The sequence below is a fragment of the Nothobranchius furzeri genome, chromosome 11, assembly GCF_043380555.1.
Source record: "Nothobranchius furzeri strain GRZ-AD chromosome 11, NfurGRZ-RIMD1, whole genome shotgun sequence".
In the NCBI taxonomy this organism is placed as follows: domain Eukaryota; kingdom Metazoa; phylum Chordata; class Actinopteri; order Cyprinodontiformes; family Nothobranchiidae; genus Nothobranchius; species Nothobranchius furzeri.
The window spans coordinates 8,961,273-8,979,273 of record NC_091751.1 but is presented as its reverse complement, the minus strand read 5'-3'; the positions used below and the strand labels follow the sequence as shown (position 1 = coordinate 8,979,273).

General features: G+C 55.5%; 3 protein-coding genes and 1 long non-coding RNA gene across 6 annotated transcripts in view; 3 read left to right on the top strand and 1 right to left on the bottom strand.

The window, feature by feature from the left end:
• The window catches only part of LOC139073232 (uncharacterized), an 831,732-nt gene that overhangs the window by 722,052 nt on the left and 91,679 nt on the right, over positions 1-18,001 (top strand). The window lies entirely within an intron of this gene.
• On the top strand, positions 4,874-6,886 carry LOC139073063 (spectrin alpha chain, non-erythrocytic 1-like). The gene is made up of 4 exons (XM_070556018.1): positions 4,874-5,020; positions 6,221-6,343; positions 6,414-6,631; positions 6,716-6,886. Exons 2-4 carry the CDS (start codon positions 6,334-6,336, stop codon positions 6,749-6,751), a joined length of 264 nt encoding a protein of 87 aa, XP_070412119.1. The 5' UTR covers positions 4,874-5,020; positions 6,221-6,333; the 3' UTR covers positions 6,752-6,886.
• On the top strand, positions 6,742-9,145 carry LOC139073061 (spectrin alpha chain, non-erythrocytic 1-like). Of its 3 annotated transcripts, XM_070556015.1 has the most exons (8): positions 6,742-6,820; positions 6,905-7,009; positions 7,085-7,117; positions 8,050-8,097; positions 8,210-8,278; positions 8,359-8,670; positions 8,765-8,977; positions 9,060-9,145. In XM_070556015.1, exons 6-8 carry the CDS (start codon positions 8,463-8,465, stop codon positions 9,122-9,124), a joined length of 486 nt encoding a protein of 161 aa, XP_070412116.1. In that variant the 5' UTR covers positions 6,742-6,820; positions 6,905-7,009; positions 7,085-7,117; positions 8,050-8,097; positions 8,210-8,278; positions 8,359-8,462; the 3' UTR covers positions 9,125-9,145. The 3 variants fall into 3 exon arrangements, with proteins under 3 accessions (XP_070412116.1, XP_070412117.1, XP_070412118.1); XM_070556016.1 differs by lacking the exons at positions 6,742-6,820; positions 6,905-7,009; positions 7,085-7,117 and adding an exon at positions 7,728-7,841; XM_070556017.1 differs by lacking the exons at positions 6,742-6,820; positions 6,905-7,009; positions 7,085-7,117; positions 9,060-9,145 and adding an exon at positions 7,728-7,841.
• On the bottom strand, positions 9,810-11,137 carry LOC139073064 (uncharacterized). The gene is made up of 3 exons (XR_011521869.1): positions 10,918-11,137; positions 9,948-10,008; positions 9,810-9,860 (listed from the first exon to the last, which is right to left on the bottom strand). It is a non-coding gene; the product is annotated as an uncharacterized lncRNA (long non-coding RNA).

Below are 18,001 nucleotides of genomic sequence, written 5' to 3'. Positions count from 1 at the left end.
CTCTCTCCTGGAGGCGCTCAGTCAGACCGAGTGCTGACATAAGGCAAGACGCTCCTCGGGGAGCGTCTTGCTTGGGCCTCTCTCCAGAAGGCCCTCAATCAGACCCAGTGTTGACACGTGGCAAGACGCTCCTCGGGCGCGTCTTGCTTGGGCCTCTCTCCTGGAGGCGCTCAGTCAGACTGAGTAGTGACATGTGGCCTGACGCTCCTCGGGGCGCATGTTGCTTGGGCCTCCCTCCTGGAGGCGCTTAGTCAGACCAAGTGGTGACATGTGGCAAGACATTCCTCGGGGCACGTCTTGCTTGGGCCTCTCTCCTGGAGGCCCTCTGTCAGACCCAGTGTTGACATGTGTCAAGACGCTCCTCGGGGCGCGTCTTGCTTGGGCTTCTCTCCTGGAGTTCCTCAGTCAGACCCATTGTTGGCATGTGGCAAGACGCTCCTCGGGGCGCGTCTTGCTTGGGCCTCTCTCCTGGAGGCGCTCAGTCAGAACGAGTGCTGACATGTGGCAAGACGCTCCTCGGGCCGCGTGTTGCTTGGGCTTCTCTCCTGGAGGCCCTCAGTCAGACCCATTGTTGACATGTGGCCTGACGCTCCTCGGGGCGCGTCTTGCTTGGGCCTCTCTCCTGGAGGTGCTCAGTCAGACCGAGTGCTGACATGTGGCAAGACGCTCCTCGGGGCGTGTCTTGCTTGGGCCTCTCTCCTGGAGGCGCTCAGTCAGAACCAGAGGTGACATGTGGCAAGACGCTCCTCCGGGCGCATCTTGCTTGGGCCTCTCTCCTGGAGGCCCTCAGTCAGACCCATTGTTGACATGTGGCAAGACGCTCCTCGGGGCGCGTCTTGCTTGGGCCTCTCTCCTGGAGGCGCTCAGTCAGACCGAGTGATGACATAAGGCAAGACGCTCCTCGGGGAGCGTCTTGCTGGGGCCTCTCTCCTGGAGGCGCTCAGTCAGACCCAGTGCTGACATGTGGCAAGATGCTCCTCGGGGCGCGTCTTGCTTGGGCCTCTCTCCTGGAGGCGCTCTGTCAGACTGAGTAGTGACATGTGGCCTGACGCTCCTCGGGGCGCGTCTTGCTTGGGCCTCTCTCCTGGAGGCGCTCAGTCAGACCCAGTGGTGACATGTGGCAAGACACTCCTCGGGGCGCGTCTTGCTTGGGCCTCTCTCCTGGAGGCCCTCTGTCAGACCCAGTGTTGACATGTGTCAAGACGCTCCTCGGGGCGCGTCTTGCTTGGGCTTCTCTCCTGGAGGCCCTCAGTCATACCCATTGTTGACATGTGGCAAGACGCTCCTCGGGGCGCGTCTTGCTTTGGCCTCTCTCCTGGAGGCGCTCAGTCAGACGGAGTGCTGACATGGGGCAAGACGCTCCTCGGGCCGCGTGTTGCTTGGGCTTCTCTCCTGGAGGCCCTCAGTCAGACCCATTGTTGACATGTTGCAAGACACTCCTTTGGGCGCCTCTTGCTTGGGCCTCTCTCCTGGAGGCGCTCAGTCAGACCGAGTGCTGACATGTGGAAAGACGCTCCTCGGGGCGCTTCTTGATTGGGCTTCTCTCCTGGAGGCGCTCAGAAAGACCCAGTGTTGACATGTGACAAGACGCTCCTCGGGGCGCGTCTTGCTTGGGCCTCTCTCCTGGAGGCGCTCAGTCAGACCCAGTGGTGACATGTGGCAAGACACTCCTCGGGGCGCGTCTTGCTTGGGCCTCTCTCCTGGAGGACGTCTGTCAGACCCAGTGTTGGCATGTGGCAAGACTCTCCTCGGGGCGCGTCTTGCTTGGGGTTCTCTCCTGGAGGCGCTCAGTCAGACCCAGAGGTGACATGTGGCAAGACGCTCCTCGGGCCTCTCTCCTGGAGGCCCTCAGTCAGACCCAGTGTTGACATGTGGCAAGACGCTCCTCGGGGCGCATCTTGCTTGGGCTTCTCTCCTGGAGGCCCTCAGTCAGACCCAGTGTTGACATGTGGAAAGACGCTCCTCGGGGCGCGTCTTATTTGGGCCTCTCTCCTGGAGGCCCTCAGTCAGACCCAGTGTTGACATGTGGCAAGACGCTCCTCGGGGCACGTCTTGCTTGGGCTTCTCTCCTGGAGGCCCTCAGTCAGACCCATTGTTGACATGTGGCAAGACGCTCCTCGGGGCACGTCTTGCTTGGGCCTCTCTCCTGGAGGTGCTCAGTCAGACTGAGTAGTGACATGTGGCAAGACGCTCCTCGGGGCGCGTCTTGCTTGGGCCTCTCTCCAGAAGGCACTCAATCAGACCCAGTGTAAACACGTGGCAAGACGCTCCTCGGGGCGCGTCTTACTTGGGCCTCTCTCCTGGAGGCGCTCAGTCAGACTGAGTAGTGACATTTGGCCTGACGCTCCTCGGGGCGCGTGTTGCTTGGGCCTCTCTCCTGGAGGCGCTCAGTCAGACCAAGTGGTGACATGTGGCAAGACACTCCTCGGGGTGCGTCTTGCTTGGGCTTCTCTCCTGGAGGCCCTCTGTCAGACCCAGTGTTGACATGTGTCAAGACGCTCCTCGGGGCGCGTCTTGCTTTGGCCTCTCTCCTGGAGTCGCTCAGTCAGACGGAGTGCTGACATGGGGCAAGACGCTCCTCGGGCCGCGTGTTGCTTGGGCTTCTCTCCTGGAGGCCCTCAGTCAGACCCATTGTTGACATGTTGCAAGACACTCCATTGGGCGCCTCTTGCTTGGGCCTCTCTCCTGGAGGCGCTCAGTCAGACCGAGTGCTGACATGTGGAAAGATGCTCCTCGGGGCGCGTCTTGCTTGGGCTTCTCTCCTGGAGGCGCTCAGAAAGACCCAGTGTTGACATGTGACAAGACGCTCCACGGGGCGCGTCTTGCTTGGGCCTCTCTCCTGGAGGCGCTCAGTCAGACCCAGTGGTGACATGTGGCAAGACACTCCTCGGGGCGCGTCTTGCTTGGGCCTCTCTCCTGGAGGCCCTCTGTCAGACCCAGTGTTGGCATGTGGCAAGACGCTCCTCAGGGCGCGTCTTGGTTGGGTCTCTCTCCTGGAGGCGCTCAGTCAGACCCAGTGGTGACATGTGGCAAGACGCTCCTCGGGGCGCGTATTGCTTTGGCCTCTCTCCTGGATGCCCTCTGTCAGACCGAGTGTTGACATGTGGCAAGACTCCTCGGGGCGCGTCTTGCTTGGGGTTCTCTCATGGAGGCCCTCAGTCAGACCCAGTGTTGACATGTGTCAAGACGCTCCTCGGGGCCTGTCTTGCTTGGGCCTCTCTCCTGGAGGCGCTCAGTCAGACCCTGTGTTGACATGTGGCAAGACGCTCCTCGGGGCGCGTCTTGCTTGGGCTTTTCTCCTGGAGGCCCTTAGTCAGACCCATTGTTGACATGTGTTAAGACGCTCCTCGGGGCGTGTCCTGCTTGGGCCTCTCTCCTGGAGGCGCTCAGTCAGACCCTGTGTTGATATGTGGCAAGACGCTCCTCGGGGCACGTCTTGCTTGGGCCTTTCTGCTGGAGGCGCTCAAACAGACCGAGCAGTGACATGTGGCAAGACGCTCCTCGGGGCGCGTCTTGCTGGGGCTTCTCTCCTGGAGGCACTCAGTCAGACCCAGTGTTGACATGTGGCAAGACGCTCCTCGGGGCGAGTCTTGCTTGGACCTCTCCCCCTGAGGCGCTCAGTCAGACCGAGTAGTGACATGTGGCAAGACGCTCCTCGGGAGGCGTCTTGCTTGGACCTCTCTCCCTGAGGCGCTCAGTCAGACCCAGTGTTGACATTTGGCAAGACACTCCTCAGGGCGCGTCTTGCTTGGGCCTCTCTCATGGAGGCCCTCTGTCAGACCCAGTGTTGACATGTGTCAAGACGCTCCTCGGGGGGCGTCTTGCTTTGGCCTCTCTCCTGGAGGCACTCAGTTAGACCGAGTGCTGACATGTGGCAAGAATCTCCTCGGGGCGCGTCTTGCTTGGGCTTCTCTCCCGGAGGCCCTCAGTAAGAACCATTGTTGACATGTGGCAAGACGCTCCTCGGGGCGCGTCTTGCTTGGGCCTCTCTCCAGAAGTCCCTCAATCAGACCCAGTGTTGACACGTGGCAAGACGCTCCTCGGGGCGCGTCTTGCTTGGGCCTCTCTCCTGGAGGCCCTCTGTCAGACCCAGTGTTGGCATGTGGCAAGACGCTCCTCAGGGCGCGTCTTGGTTGGGTCTCTCTCCCGGAGGCGCTCAGTCAGACCCAGTGGTGACATGTGGCAAGACGCTCCTCGGGGCGCGTATTGCTTTGGCCTCTCTCCTGGATGCCCTCTGTCAGACCGAGTGTTGACATGTGGCAAGACTCTCCTCGGGGCGCGTCTTGCTTGGGGTTCTCTCATGGAGGCCCTCAGTCAGACCCAGTGTTGACATGTGTCAAGACGCTCCTCGGGGCGTGTCTTGCTTGGGCCTCTCTCCTGGAGGCGCTCAGTCAGACCCTGTGTTGACATGTGGCAAGACGCTCCTCGGGGCGCGTCTTGCTTGGGCTTCTCTCCTGGAGGCCCTTAGTCAGACCCATTGTTGACATGTGTCAAGACCAAGCCCCCACAATGCCGCTCAGAAAATGGTCCCAACCCGGAAGTAAGAAAAATTGCAGTTCCACCCTCATCCGCTGGGGGCTGGTACCAGAAGCGAGCAAATCCTCATTGACTCCCATGTTAAAAATGCCATTTTCACAGCAGAAATAAACATGTTTACAGCCTGGTTCAAAAAATGGTTTTTTGTCTAAATTATCTAGTTTATACTCATGACAACTCTGAGGGGGGTGAATTTTTTTCTCACTCTTCTGTTTAAGTGTATTGAAAGCCTAAAATTCTGTATAATTAATGAGCATCCAACACACGTGACCGCCGCCTCAGACCCACGTGACCACAGAGCTAGCTCCGTGGAAAGGCCTCAGTACAGCCTCGGTCTCTCCTGGAAACTGTGTCGGGATTTTGAGTCTCTGTGCTTGTGAATTCTGTTTTGGATAATATTGGTGCAATTGTTGGACAAAATGACTTGCAGTGGTATTAATTGCACTAATAGAGCGTCCAAGGAGTCTCCACTTCATTTTTTTCGGTAAGTTAAAATCTATATTTGTATTTTATGTCACTGCTGCCTTTAAACTAGCTGAGTTTACCGAAGTAGCTAGCTAACTATCAGTTTAACATGTAGCATGTACTGTTTAACCATGAAATTTAAATGTAAAATACGGTAAAATAATTAATAGGGCATATTTAAATGGGTAATAGGGTAAAACCCAGTGCATTTAAGATAAAAATGGGTTGAAATATGACGGGGCGCGCCGCTTGGGGGGACACTTCTGTGCTCTATTCTTTCATCCGGTAATCCCCAGCGGTCATGCCGGGCAGGCTGATCGATGCGGCGCCTCGCTGCTGCGGGCTGACCGCTCGTGGAACTCGGAGACAGATCTGACCGGAGAAATACTGCAGCTCGTTGAGAAGTCTATAGGGCATACAGCGTTTCCCTTAAATCCCACTGCCACGCCGACAAGATCCCAAGTTTCTTTGTTTTTGTTGGCGCTGTTTACCGAAGAAGCAGCGGGAATACCAGCAACTTTCATCAGACTCATAAAGTTAGTTTTTGCAGGGGACCCCCTGTATTTTACTGCTCCCTCCTGCAGTCTTCCCCTATTAAAATTTAAAATGTGTAACTTCATGTATTGTGATGAATGACTAATATTCATGTTAACTAAAACGTTAGGTATTTAGGGGGAAAAAACAAAATAATAAACATTATACAGATGTCAAATAAATCAAACTGTAATTAAACTATATATTTTCAAAGTCTAGATTCTGGATAAAATCCAACAACATATGCTTTATAAATAAACACTACGCATGGCTTTTACACACACACACACACACACACGTTACATTGTGATTTCTTAGTAAATATTCTATTTGGCGAGAGATAAACTTTATTGTATTTATCCTAGTGAATCTATAATTAAACGGGTAAACTAGCAGTAGCACATCCAACATCAAAGAAAGTAAAATGTTATTATCAGGAGAGGGAGAATGATTAAGTGGTTAGCAGCAGTGTGCTAGACGATGGCCCCCTCCATGAGGCCACCACAGCTCAGCAAAGCATCATTGTAGCTTCTTCTGGGGAGAAAAACACTTACAGAAAAAATAAAGTTAACAGCTGAAATAGCAGGAAATAATACAGTTAAAGAGCAGATTGTAGAAGAAAGAAACCCCTAGGTTAAACTGGTCTGTCTACTGCATAATGCTGAACTCTAACATGTGTCCTCAGGGAAGGACCTGATTGGTGTCCAGAACCTGCTGAAGAAGCACGAGGCTCTGCAGGCTGAGATCACAGGTCATGAACCTCGCATCAAGGCTGTCACCCAGAAAGGAGAGACCATAATGGAGGAAGGTAGAGCAGGTCTGGTCCTGACATGTTTCTGAGGTGTCTGCAGGTTCTGGCTCACTTTGTTTGGGTCCAGGTCACTTCGCTGGTTCAGAACCCTCGGCCCGTCAGAACATTCTTATCCACCACGTTCTAACACCAGACCTGTTAACCCGACAGCAACAAGTGGCTCCAACTGACGATGAGACCGGGAAGGAGCTGGTTCTGGCTCTGTACGACTACCAGGAGAAGAGTCCTGGAGAGGTCACCATGAAGAAGGGCGACATCCTCACGCTGCTCAACAGCACCAACAAGGTTCGTGTGCCCTTCACAGCCGAGGAACGACCTCCAGCTCAGAGCGAACATCTCCACACCTGCTTTGTGTTTCTGTGACTTTAGGTTGTTTTACTTGAACTCGCGTCTTTAGCTGAATGAGGATGGAGAGACGGGTCGGACCTGGAGCAGGTCGAGGTCTTGCAGAAGAAGTTTGACGACTTCCAGAAGGTCGGACTTTTCCTCCTCTCTGTCTTCCAGCAGCAGCTGTCAGATCAGCTCAGGTGATAATCAGCAGGTGCTTTTGTCCTGCAGGACCTGAAGGCCAACGAGTCCCGCCTGAGGGACATCAACAAGGTGGCATCTGAACTGGAGTCAGAAGGTCTGATGGCTGAGGAGGCTCCTATGGTTCAGGCTCAGGTGAGCGTCACCTGTCTGCAGCAGCTGGTCCCTCTCACTTCCTGGTTTGTTAACTCTGCTCGTCTCTGTTTGTAGCAACAAGAACATCTGGGTTCTGCTCCTGGAAAGGTGCATGTTGTCCTCCGCCTCCACCAGAACCAGACGTGGTGTTTTTGTTACCACTCATTTGTTTGTTTACAGGATGAAGCCGACTCTAACCCCGGCTTTCCACAGGAGTCGTCAGCAGCACGTTACTGCAGCAGCACGTCATAGCTGCTGATAGGAACCGCTGTGGTCAACAGAACCTTTTCCACCGGAGCCGTCAGCAGCGCGAGTCGGCCGCGTCTCAGGAGCAGCATGTCGCGGCCTTTACACGCCGGTTCTATTTTCTACGCGCGACGCCTCTGAAACGGGTCAAGTTCGACATTTTTGGGGAAGGAAAGACAGGAAATCGAACGCGGAAATGGAGAGAAGCTACCGAGATTTTCAGAATAAAGAGCGTATTGCCTTCCGGTTGCTTTACTTTTAAAAAAGGTTACTAACTGAGCGGCCCCGTGAGAAGTTATCACCTAGCTAGCGGTCTCCTTTGTTTTTCAGGTCCGTATTGGCGATTATAAAACGGACAGAACATAAAACACAAACCATGTTGTAGTTTTATCCTGCTTGTTGTTGTGTTTACTGACGAAGTCACTCGTGTGACTTCGTGCTCGGTCGGTGACAGCTGCTCCCCTGCTGCTTCGCGTCTCGTGGGAAGGGCCAAGCAGCAGCTTACGCGAGCAAGACGTGCTGCTGCAGTAACGTGCTGCTGACGGCTCCCGTGGAAACCCGGGGTAACACGGCGTCACCCTAGAAGGTGAGTTCATTCAGCTGATCAGAGGTCACCTCTGATGGCAGCAGTCACGGCCGACCGTGCTGACATCACATAGGAATTCAGGTGACCCGGCAGGCACCAGGTGCTGGTGAAAGTGGGGACATGTCAGCTGGTTGCCATGGCTACAGTTATCTTTATGCATCTGTATGACTGCTGACTGGTGTGTGTTTCCTGTGACCTTTGACCTCAGACCGTACGGTTGGGCGTTCAGACGACGGCTAACTTTAATTCCATCAAGGTAAGAGGAAGCTCTTCCCTTCCTGTCTGAGCGATCCGTCTCCAGGTTTCCTCGTCCGGCGTCCAGCCCGCTGGCGTCCACCTTCATCTCACTGGGTTTGGTTTCTCTCCAGGAGCTGAACAACCGCTGGCGCTCGCTGCAACATGCTGGGCAGCGCCCATGAGGTGCAGCGCTTCCACAGGTACCCCACACACTTATGCGCCGCTTACGGGTCAGTAGAGTTTGGACCCACACTCAGACGGAGTTCTGATGTCTTCTCAGAGACGCTGATGAGACCAAAGAGTGGATCGAGGAGAAGAACCAGGCCCTGAACACAGACAACTACGGCCACCACCTGGCCAGCGTTCAGGCTCTGCAGCGTGAACATGAAGGCTTTGAGCGTGACCTGGCAGCTCTGGGTGATAAGGTCCGCATTCCTGATCGGTACCAGGACCCGAGTTGTCTCTGGAGACACGTTCTTCATGGTTCTGGTGACTCCACCCCAGCCGTTCCTGATCAGCGATCAGCGGGGTGCTTTCCTATTTAAGGTGGATGGAGGACACAATTTGACGCCAGAAGATTGCCTCAGTTTTGGTAGTAACCAGCCACTCGTGTTACCTCTAGTGTTCCTAGGATTAATGTTATTTCGTAGTGTTTTTGCTCTTATATTGGATTTACCATTCTTCAGGATTCCTGTCGACCTCATTGGATACTGACCTCTACTCCAGGATTTGGATATTCAACACACGGACCTTATCACCACCCTCCATAACCCACCTCTCATCTCACCCAGTGCCCCATCCACCAGGACGCCCCGCTTCTCTCCACCTCTGCTCCCTCTCCTGCGCTTCCCCCGGCTCTCTACCTCTCTCTCCTCCAGCCAACACGTACACCCACCACAGTAAGTCTGCTGAACACCTCTGCCTGCCTACAATGGATTTTGAAACCAGAACCTAAGCTCACCTGTGTTCTCCCTCCTCCAGACGCTGAGCTGTTGTTGCAGTTCCAACCACAGACTTATCTGTGCACCTTAAGTTCCTCCTTATAAATAAATCATTTTTTTCCATCAGTTTTTGGTCAGTGTTGTATTCTGCATGTCTTGGGTTAAGTACCTTCCTCCAAACATGACACTCCTCTTCAAAGAGCAAATCTGTTCAGCACATTCTGACAGACAGACCACCATTCTTCTGTCATGATGCTGTACAGGACATTTTTAGAGTTTTCCTTTTTAAAGATAAATAGGATTACATTTAAATAGCAATACTTTCACATTATCATTTTCCCACACTTCTGTATAACTGTATTTTGTTGTTTTTCAATAAAGAATGACAAACTATTTAAGTTTGGATTTTGTTGCACACAAATATATATCTGTAAAAAATATCTACAAAGCTAATGTTTACATAACAAGTATGATTGGGTTTTGCAATACGGCACTCAAGTTTATTTTAGTAAGATTTTTAAACCAAGTAAAGTTAGTTAAGAACACATTTCTATTGGCTGCTAAGAAACTGTTGGGATTTAAAATGGGCCTGTTGTACAAATAACTTGTAAATGATTATTCCTCACTTTTGTCTTAACCAAAGAAATTCCAGTAATTGAGCAAAAACATTTATTTTTAACACTACATTTTATAAAACAGGGCGCAAAGTGTCGGCACATGTATGTATGTCGATGGTCCACCCCAACCGAACCAGGAGACACAGACGTCAGGGAGGCCAAGGTTGTCTCTGCAGCTCTCTGGGCACCCCGCCTCACATAGCTGTCTCCAATGATCCAAATGGCTATGGAGGAAAAAATAACAGGTTTGTCATAATTGTTTAAAGTACATAACCATACATGAAGTGGTGAGACAGGTATGTGGAACTTACACTTGCTTTGTGTAGCTGATGTTGGAGACACACAGGCTGCCATGGTGACATTTAAACAGATCTAACAAAAAAATAAAAATGAAAATTAAAAACTCCCAGACCTCATGTCATATTTACTAATCAGCTATGGCTGATTTATTGTTTGGATCACAGTGAGTTACACTAATTCTAATATGTTTTTATTTCTATTATACATACATACTTTTTAACTGTTATTTTCACGACTGTTATCAGGCTCTCTTGTTCTGGTTCTGATGATAATTCCGTGTCTTCCAGTAAGTTATCTTGTGCTTACTTCATCTGTAGAATGTCTCTTTACTTTTGGTAAATTGTACTGAGTCCAGAATAAAGACTAGTTGGCTGTACAAGATACAAACAAGTATCACATTTTGGAAATATATGAAATGTATTTAGGCTGCTAATTTAGCTCGAATACTAATAACTGCAATATTTTCCGGACTATAACTCGCACTTTTTTACATATTCTGGCTGGTCCTGCTACTTATACTCCAGAGCAACTTATATAACAAAATATGTAGGCTACACCGCGCTGCTGCGGGCCGACTCCGACCCACACAAGAATGAGTTCCCCTGTCCCGCTGGGAGGGTTTCAAACACCGCCAGCATCTGTTAGAGCCTGTGGCGGGGTGCTGAGGGCCGGCTCCAGCCCAGGAATGAGCTGTCCTCGCCGGCCGGGAGGGTTTGAAACACCGCCATCCTCTCCTCTGCTGGCTGTTGTTCATTCTGTTATGGTTACCGGTGCTTGTGTTGCTATGTGAAACGCTTGGTCTCAGATTTTGTAAGAAAGATAATAAAATGTCCCCCCAAAATACGACTTAAATATATTTTCTCTTATTCATGATACATTTAATGGCTGGTGCGACTCAGGAGTGATAGCGCCGAAAAAAACTGTACTGAAAACTTGCTCAAAGCAAAATGTTTTCATTACGGAAATAAATTATAAACTTACCGATTTAAAACTTTTTTAATACTGGTACTTCTCACGAACAGGCGCAGAAAACCTCCACCTAAACTCCGTGTAAGGTTCAGGTCGATGGGTGTTCCAGTTAGCTCCGGTTGGGTTGAAGCTAGGTGGCTACATCCGTTAGCTCGGCTCCCACCTCCGCTTTAGCTTTGGGTTAGCCAGGGTTAGCTTCAGGTTAGCTCGTAGCTAGTTCGCCTGGGTGTCGTCACTCGAGCCCAGCCTTACAGCCACACCCTCAGCGCCTCCTCTCTTCCCTTTTATGGAATTGTCTGGGCTGGACGGAACCTGTGACACGGTCAAAATGGCGGTGGTGGACACCTCCCACTATGGACAGATAACATGTTATTGAAGCCTATGGAATCGAATTGTCCAGTATATGTACAGTCTATGGTCAAGACGCTCCTCGGGGCGTGTCTTGTTTGGACCTCTCCCCCTGAGGCGCTCAGTCAGACCGAGTAGTGACATGTGGCAAGACGCTCCTCGGGGCGCGTCTTGCTTGGACCTCTCTCCCTGAGGCGCTCAAACAGACCGAGTAGTGACATGTGGCAAGACGCTCCTCGGGGCGCGTCTTGCTGGGGCTTCTATCATGGAGGCACTCAGTCAGACCCAGTGTTGACATGTGGCAAGACGCTCCTCGGGGCGCGTCTTGTTTGGACCTCTCCCCCTGAGGCGCTCAGTCAGACCGAGTAGTGACATGTGGCAAGACGCTCCTCGGGGCGCGTCTTGCTTGGACCTCTCTCCCTGAGGCGCTCAGTCAGACCCAGTGTTGACATTTGGCAAGACACTCCTCGGGGCGCGTCTTGCTTGGACCTCTCTCATGGAGGCCCTCTGTCAGACCCAGTGTTGACATGTGTCAAGACGCTCCTCGGGGGGCGTCTTGCTTTGGCCTCTCTCCTGGAGGCACTCAGTTAGACCGAGTGCTGACATGTGGCAAGAAGCTCCTCGGGGCGCGTCTTGCTTGGGCTTCTCTCCCGGAGGCCCTCAGTAAGAACCATTGTTGACATGTGGCAAGACACTCCTCTGGGCGTGTCTTGCTTGGGCCTCTCTCCAGAAGGCCCTCAATCAGACCCAGTGTTGACACGTGGCAAGACGCTCCTCGGGCGCGTCTTGCTTGGGCCTCTCTCCTGGAGGCGCTCAGTCAGACTGAGTAGTGACATGTGGCCTGACGCTCCTCGGGGCGCATGTTGCTTGGGCCTCCCTCCTGGAGGCGCTTAGTCAGACCAAGTGGTGACATGTGGCAAGACATTCCTCGGGGCACGTCTTGCTTGGGCCTCTCTCCTGGAGGCCCTCTGTCAGACCCAGTGTTGACATGTGTCAAGACGCTCCTCGGGGCGCGTCTTGCTTGGGCTTCTCTCCTGGAGTTCCTCAGTCAGACCCATTGTTGGCATGTGGCAAGACGCTCCTCGGGGCGCGTCTTGCTTGGGCCTCTCTCCTGGAGGCGCTCAGTCAGACCGAGTGCTGACATGTGGCAAGACGCTCCTCGGGCCGCGTGTTGCTTGGGCTTCTCTCCTGGAGGCCCTCAGTCAGACCCATTGTTGACATGTGGCCTGACGCTCCTCGGGGCGCGTCTTGCTTGGGCCTCTCTCCTGGAGGTGCTCAGTCAGACCGAGTGCTGACATGTGGCAAGACGCTCCTCGGGGCGCGTCTTGCTTGGGCCTCTCTCCTGGAGGCGCTCAGTCAGAACCAGAGGTGACATGTGGCAAGACGCTCCTCGGGGCGCGTCTTGCTTGGGCCTCTCTCCTGGAGGCGCTCAGTCAGACCGAGTGATGACATAAGGCAAGACGCTCCTCGGGGAGCGTCTTGCTTGGGCCTCTCTCCTGGAGGCGCTCAGTCAGACCCAGTGCTGACATGTGGCAAGATGCTCCTCGGGGCGCGTCTTGCTTGGGCCTCTCTCCTGGAGGCGCTCAGTCAGACTGAGTAGTGACATGTGGCCTGACGCTCCTCGGGGCGCGTCTTGCTTGGGCCTCTCTCCTGGAGGCGCTCAGTCAGACCCAGTGGTGACATGTGGCAAGACACTCCTCGGGGCGCGTCTTGCTTGGGCCTCTCTCCTGGAGGCCCTCTGTCAGACCCAGTGTTGACATGTGTCAAGACGCTCCTCGGGGCGCGTCTTGCTTGGGCTTCTCTCCTGGAGGCCCTCAGTCAGACCCATTGTTGACATGTGGCAAGACGCTCCTCGGGGGGCGTCTTGCTTGGGCTTCTCTCCTGGAGGCGCTCAGACAGACCCAGTGTTGACATGTGACAAGACGCTCCTCGGGGCGCGTCTTGCTTGGGCCTCTCTCCTGGAGGCGCTCAGTCAGAACCAGAGGTGACATGTGGCAAGACGCTCCTCGGAGCGCGTCTTGCTTGGGCCTCTCTCCTGGAGGCCCTCTGTCAGACCCAGTGTTGACATGTGGCAAGACGCTCCTCCGGGCGCATCTTGCTTGGGCCTCTCTCCTGGAGGCGCTCAGTCAGACCGAGTGCTGACATAAGGCAAGACGCTCCTCAGGGCGCGTCTTGCTGGGGCCTCTCTCCTGGAGGCGCTCATTCAGACCCAGTGGTGACATGTGGCAAGACGCTCCTCGGGGCGCGTATTGCTTGGGCCTCTCTTCTGAATGCCCTCTGTCAGACCGAGTGATGACATAAGGCAAGACGCTCCTCGGGGCGCGTCTTGCTGGGGCCTCTCTCCTGGAGGCGCTCAGTCAGACACAGTGTTGACATGTGGCAAGACACTCCTCGGGGCGCGTCTTGCTTGGGCTTCTCTCATGGAGGCCCTCAGTAAGACCCATTGTTGACATGTGGCAAGAAGCTCCTCGGGGCGCGTCTTGCTTTGTCTTCTCTCCTGGAGGCCTTCAGTCAGACCCATTGTTCACATGTGGCAAGACGCTCCTCGGGGCGCGTATTGCTTGGGCCTCTCTCCTGGATGCCCTCAGTCAGACCCAGTGTTGACATGTGTGAGGACGCTCCTCGGGGCGTGTCTTGCTCGGGCCTTTCTCCTGGAGGCGCTCAGTCAGACCCAGTGTTGACACGTGGCAAGACGATCCTCGGGCGCGTCTTGCTTGGGGCTCTCTCCTGGAGGCGCTCAGTCAGACTGAGTAGTGACATGTGGCCTGACGCTCCTCGGGGCGCATGTTGCTCGGGCCTCCCTCCTGGAGGCGCTTAGTCAGACCAAGTGGTGACATGTGGCAAGACATTCCTCGGGGCACGTCTTGCTTGGGCCTCTCTCCTGGAGGCCCTCTGTCAGACCCAGTGTTGACATGTGTCAAGACGCTCCTCGGGGCGCGTCTTGCTTGGGCTTCTCTCCTGGAGTTCCTCAGTCAGACCCATTGTTGGCATGTGACAAGACGCTCCTCGGGGCGCGTCTTGCTTGGGCCTCTCTCCTGGAGGCGCTCAGTCAGACCGAGTGCTGACATGTGGCAAGACGCTCCTCGGGCCGCGTGTTGCTTGGGCTTCTCTCCTGGAGGCCCTCAGTCAGACCCATTGTTGACATGTGGCCTGACGCTCCTCGGGGCGCGTCTTGCTTGGGCCTCTCTCCTGGAGGTGCTCAGTCAGACCGAGTGCTGACATGTGGCAAGACGCTCCTCGGGGCGCGTCTTGCTTGGGCCTCTCTCCTGGAGGCGCTCAGTCAGAACCAGAGGTGACATGTGGCAAGACGCTCCTACGGGCGCATCTTGCTTGGGCCTCTCTCCTGGAGGCCCTCAGTCAGACCCATTGTTGACATGTGGCAAGACGCTCCTCGGGGCGCGTCTTGCTTGGGCCTCTCTCCTGGAGGCGCTCAGTCAGACCGAGTGATGACATAAGGCAAGATGCTCCTCGGGGCGCGTCTTGCTTGGGCCTCTCTCCTGGAGGCGCTCAGTCAGACTGAGTAGTGACATGTGGCCTGACGCTCCTCGGGGCGCGTCTTGCTTGGGCCTCTCTCCTGGAGGCGCTCAGTCAGACCCAGTGGTGACATGTGGCAAGACACTCCTCGGGGCGCGTCTTGCTTGGGCCTCTCTCCTGGAGGCCCTCTGTCAGACCCAGTGTTGACATGTGTCAAGACGCTCCTCGGGGCGCGTCTTGCTTGGGCTTCTCTCCTGGAGGCCCTCAGTCAGACCCATTGTTGACATGTGGCAAGACGCTCCTCGGGGGGCGTCTTGCTTGGGCTTCTCTCCTGGAGGCGCTCAGACAGACCCAGTGTTGACATGTGACAAGACGCTCCTCGGGGCGCGTCTTGCATGGGCTTCTCTCCTGGAGGCCCTCAGTCAGACCCATTGTTGACATGTGGCAAGACGCTCCTCGGGGGGCGTCTTGCTTGGGCTTCTCTCCTGGAGGCGCTCAGACAGACCCAGTGTTGACATGTGACAAGACGCTCCTCGGGGCGCGTCTTGCTTGGGCCTCTCTCCTGGAGGCGCTCAGTCAGAACCAGAGGTGACATGTGGCAAGACCCTCCTCGGAGCGCGTCTTGCTTGGGCCTCTCTCCTGGAGGCGCTCAGTCAGAACCAGAGGTGACATGTGGCAAGACGCTCCTCGGAGCGCGTCTTGCTTGGGCCTCTCTCCTGGAGGCCCTCTGTCACCCAGTGTTGACATGTGGCAAGACGCTCCTCGGGGCGCGTCTTGCTTGGGCCTCTCTCCTGGAGGCGCTCATTCAGACCCAGTGGTGACATGTGGCAAGACGCTCCTCGGGGCGCGTATTGCTTGGGCCTCTCTTCTGAATGCCCTCTGTCAGACCGAGTGATGACATAAGGCAAGACGCTCCTCGGGGCGCGTCTTGCTGGGGCCTCTCTCCTGGAGGCGCTCATTCAGACCCAGTGGTGACATGTGGCAAGACGCTCCTCGGGGCGCGTATTGCTTGGGCCTCTCTTCTGAATGCCCTCTGTCAGACCGAGTGATGACATAATGCAAGACGCTCCTCGGGGCGCGTCTTGCTGGGGCCTCTCTCCTGGAGGCGCTCAGTCAGACACAGTGTTGACATGTGGCAAGACAATCCTCGGGGCGCGTCTTGCTTGGGCTTCTCTCATGGAGACCCTCAGTACGACCCATTGTTGACATGTGGCAAGAAGCTCCTCGGGGCGCGTCTTGCTTTGTCTTCTCTCCTGGAGGCCTTCAGTCAGACCCATTGTTCACATGTGGCAAGACGCTCCTCGGGGCGCGTATTGCTTGGGCCTCTCTCCTGGATGCCCTCTGTCAGACCCAGTGTTGACATGTGGCAAGACTCTCCTCGGGGCGCGTCTTGCTTGGGCTTCTCTCATGGAGGCCCTCAGTCAGACCCAGTGTTGACATGTGTGAGGACGCTCCTCGGGGCGTGTCTTGCTCAGGCCTTTCTCCTGGAGGCGCTCAGTCAGACCCAGTGTTGACACGTGGCAAGACGCTCCTCGGGCGCGTCTTGCTTGGGCCTCTCTCCTGGAGGCGCTCAGTCAGACTGAGTAGTGACATGTGGCCTGACGCTCCTCGGGGCGCATGTTGCTCGGGCCTCCCTCCTGGAGGCGCTTAGTCAGACCAAGTGGTGACATGTGGCAAGACATTCCTCGGGGCACGTCTTGCTTGGGCCTCTCTCCTGGAGGCCCTCTGTCAGACCCAGTGTTGACATGTGTCAAGACGCTCCTCGGGGCGCGTCTTGCTTGGGCTTCTCTCCTGGAGTTCCTCAGTCAGACCCATTGTTGGCATGTGGCAAGACGCTCCTCGGGGCGCGTCTTGCTTGGGCCTCTCTCCTGGAGGCGCTCAGTCAGACCGAGTGCTGACATGTGGCAAGACGCTCCTCGGGCCGCGTGTTGCTTGGGCTTCTCTCCTGGAGGCCCTCAGTCAGACCCATTGTTGACATGTGGCCTGACGCTCCTCGGGGCGCGTCTTGCTTGGGCCTCTCTCCTGGAGGTGCTCAGTCAGACCGAGTGCTGACATGTGGCAAGACGCTCCTCGGGGCGCGTCTTGCTTGGGCCTCTCTCCTGGAGGCGCTCAGTCAGAACCAGAGGTGACATGTGGCAAGACGCTCCTCCGGGCGCATCTTGCTTGGGCCTCTCTCCTGGAGGCCCTCAGTCAGACCCATTGTTGACATGTGGCAAGACGCTCCTCGGGGCGCGTCTTGCTTGGGCCTCTCTCCTGGAGGCGCTCAGTCAGACCGAGTGATGACATAAGGCAAGATGCTCCTCGGGGCGCGTCTTGCTTGGGCCTCTCTCCTGGAGGCGCTCAGTCAGACTGAGTAGTGACATGTGGCCTGACGCTCCTCGGGGCGCGTCTTGCTTGGGCCTCTCTCCTGGAGGCGCTCAGTCAGACCCAGTGGTGACATGTGGCAAGACACTCCTCGGGGCGCGTCTTGCTTGGGCCTCTCTCCTGGAGGCCCTCTGTCAGACCCAGTGTTGACATGTGTCAAGACGCTCCTCGGGGCGCGTCTTGCTTGGGCTTCTCTCCTGGAGGCCCTCAGTCAGACCCATTGTTGACATGTGGCAAGACGCTCCTCGGGGGGCGTCTTGCTTGGGCTTCTCTCCTGGAGGCGCTCAGACAGACCCAGTGTTGACATGTGACAAGACGCTCCTCGGGGCGCGTCTTGCTTGGGCCTCTCTCCTGGAGGCGCTCAGTCAGAACCAGAGGTGACATGTGGCAAGACGCTCCTCGGAGCGCGTCTTGCTTGGGCCTCTCTCCTGGAGGCCCTCTGTCAGACCCAGTGTTGACATGTGGCAAGACGCTCCTCCGGGCGCATCTTGCTTGGGCCTCTCTCCTGGAGGCCCTCAGTCAGACCCATTGTTGACATGTGGCAAGACGCTCCTCGGGGAGCGTCTTGCTTGGGCCTCTCTCCTGGAGGCGCTCAGTCAGACCGAGTGCTGACATAAGGCAAGACGCTCCTCGGGGCGCGTCTTGCTGGGGCCTCTCTCCTGGAGGCGCTCATTCAGACCCAGTGGTGACATGTGGCAAGACGCTCCTCCAGGCGCGTATTGCTTGGGCCTCTCTTCTGAATGCCCTCTGTCAGACCGAGTGATGACATAAGGCGAGACACTCCTCGGGGCGCGTCTTGCTGGGGCCTCTCTCCTGGAGGCGCTCAGTCAGACACAGTGTTGACATGTGGCAAGACACTCCTCGGGGCGCGTCTTGCTTGGGCTTCTCTCCTGGAGGCCCTCAGTAACAC

Coding starts and splice junctions, on each gene's coding strand:
- LOC139073061 (XM_070556015.1), top strand. CDS start 8,463: ATGAAGGCTTTGAGCGTGACCTGGCAGCTCTGGGTGATAAGGTCCGCA. Junction 8,671..8,764: donor AGAAGATTGCCTCAGTTTTG/GTAGTAACCAGC, acceptor ACCATTCTTCAG/GATTCCTGTCGACCTCATTG. Junction 8,978..9,059: donor CAACACGTACACCCACCACA/GTAAGTCTGCTG, acceptor TCCCTCCTCCAG/ACGCTGAGCTGTTGTTGCAG.
- LOC139073063 (XM_070556018.1), top strand. Junction 6,632..6,715: donor TGCTCAACAGCACCAACAAG/GTTCGTGTGCCC, acceptor CTGTGACTTTAG/GTTGTTTTACTTGAACTCGC.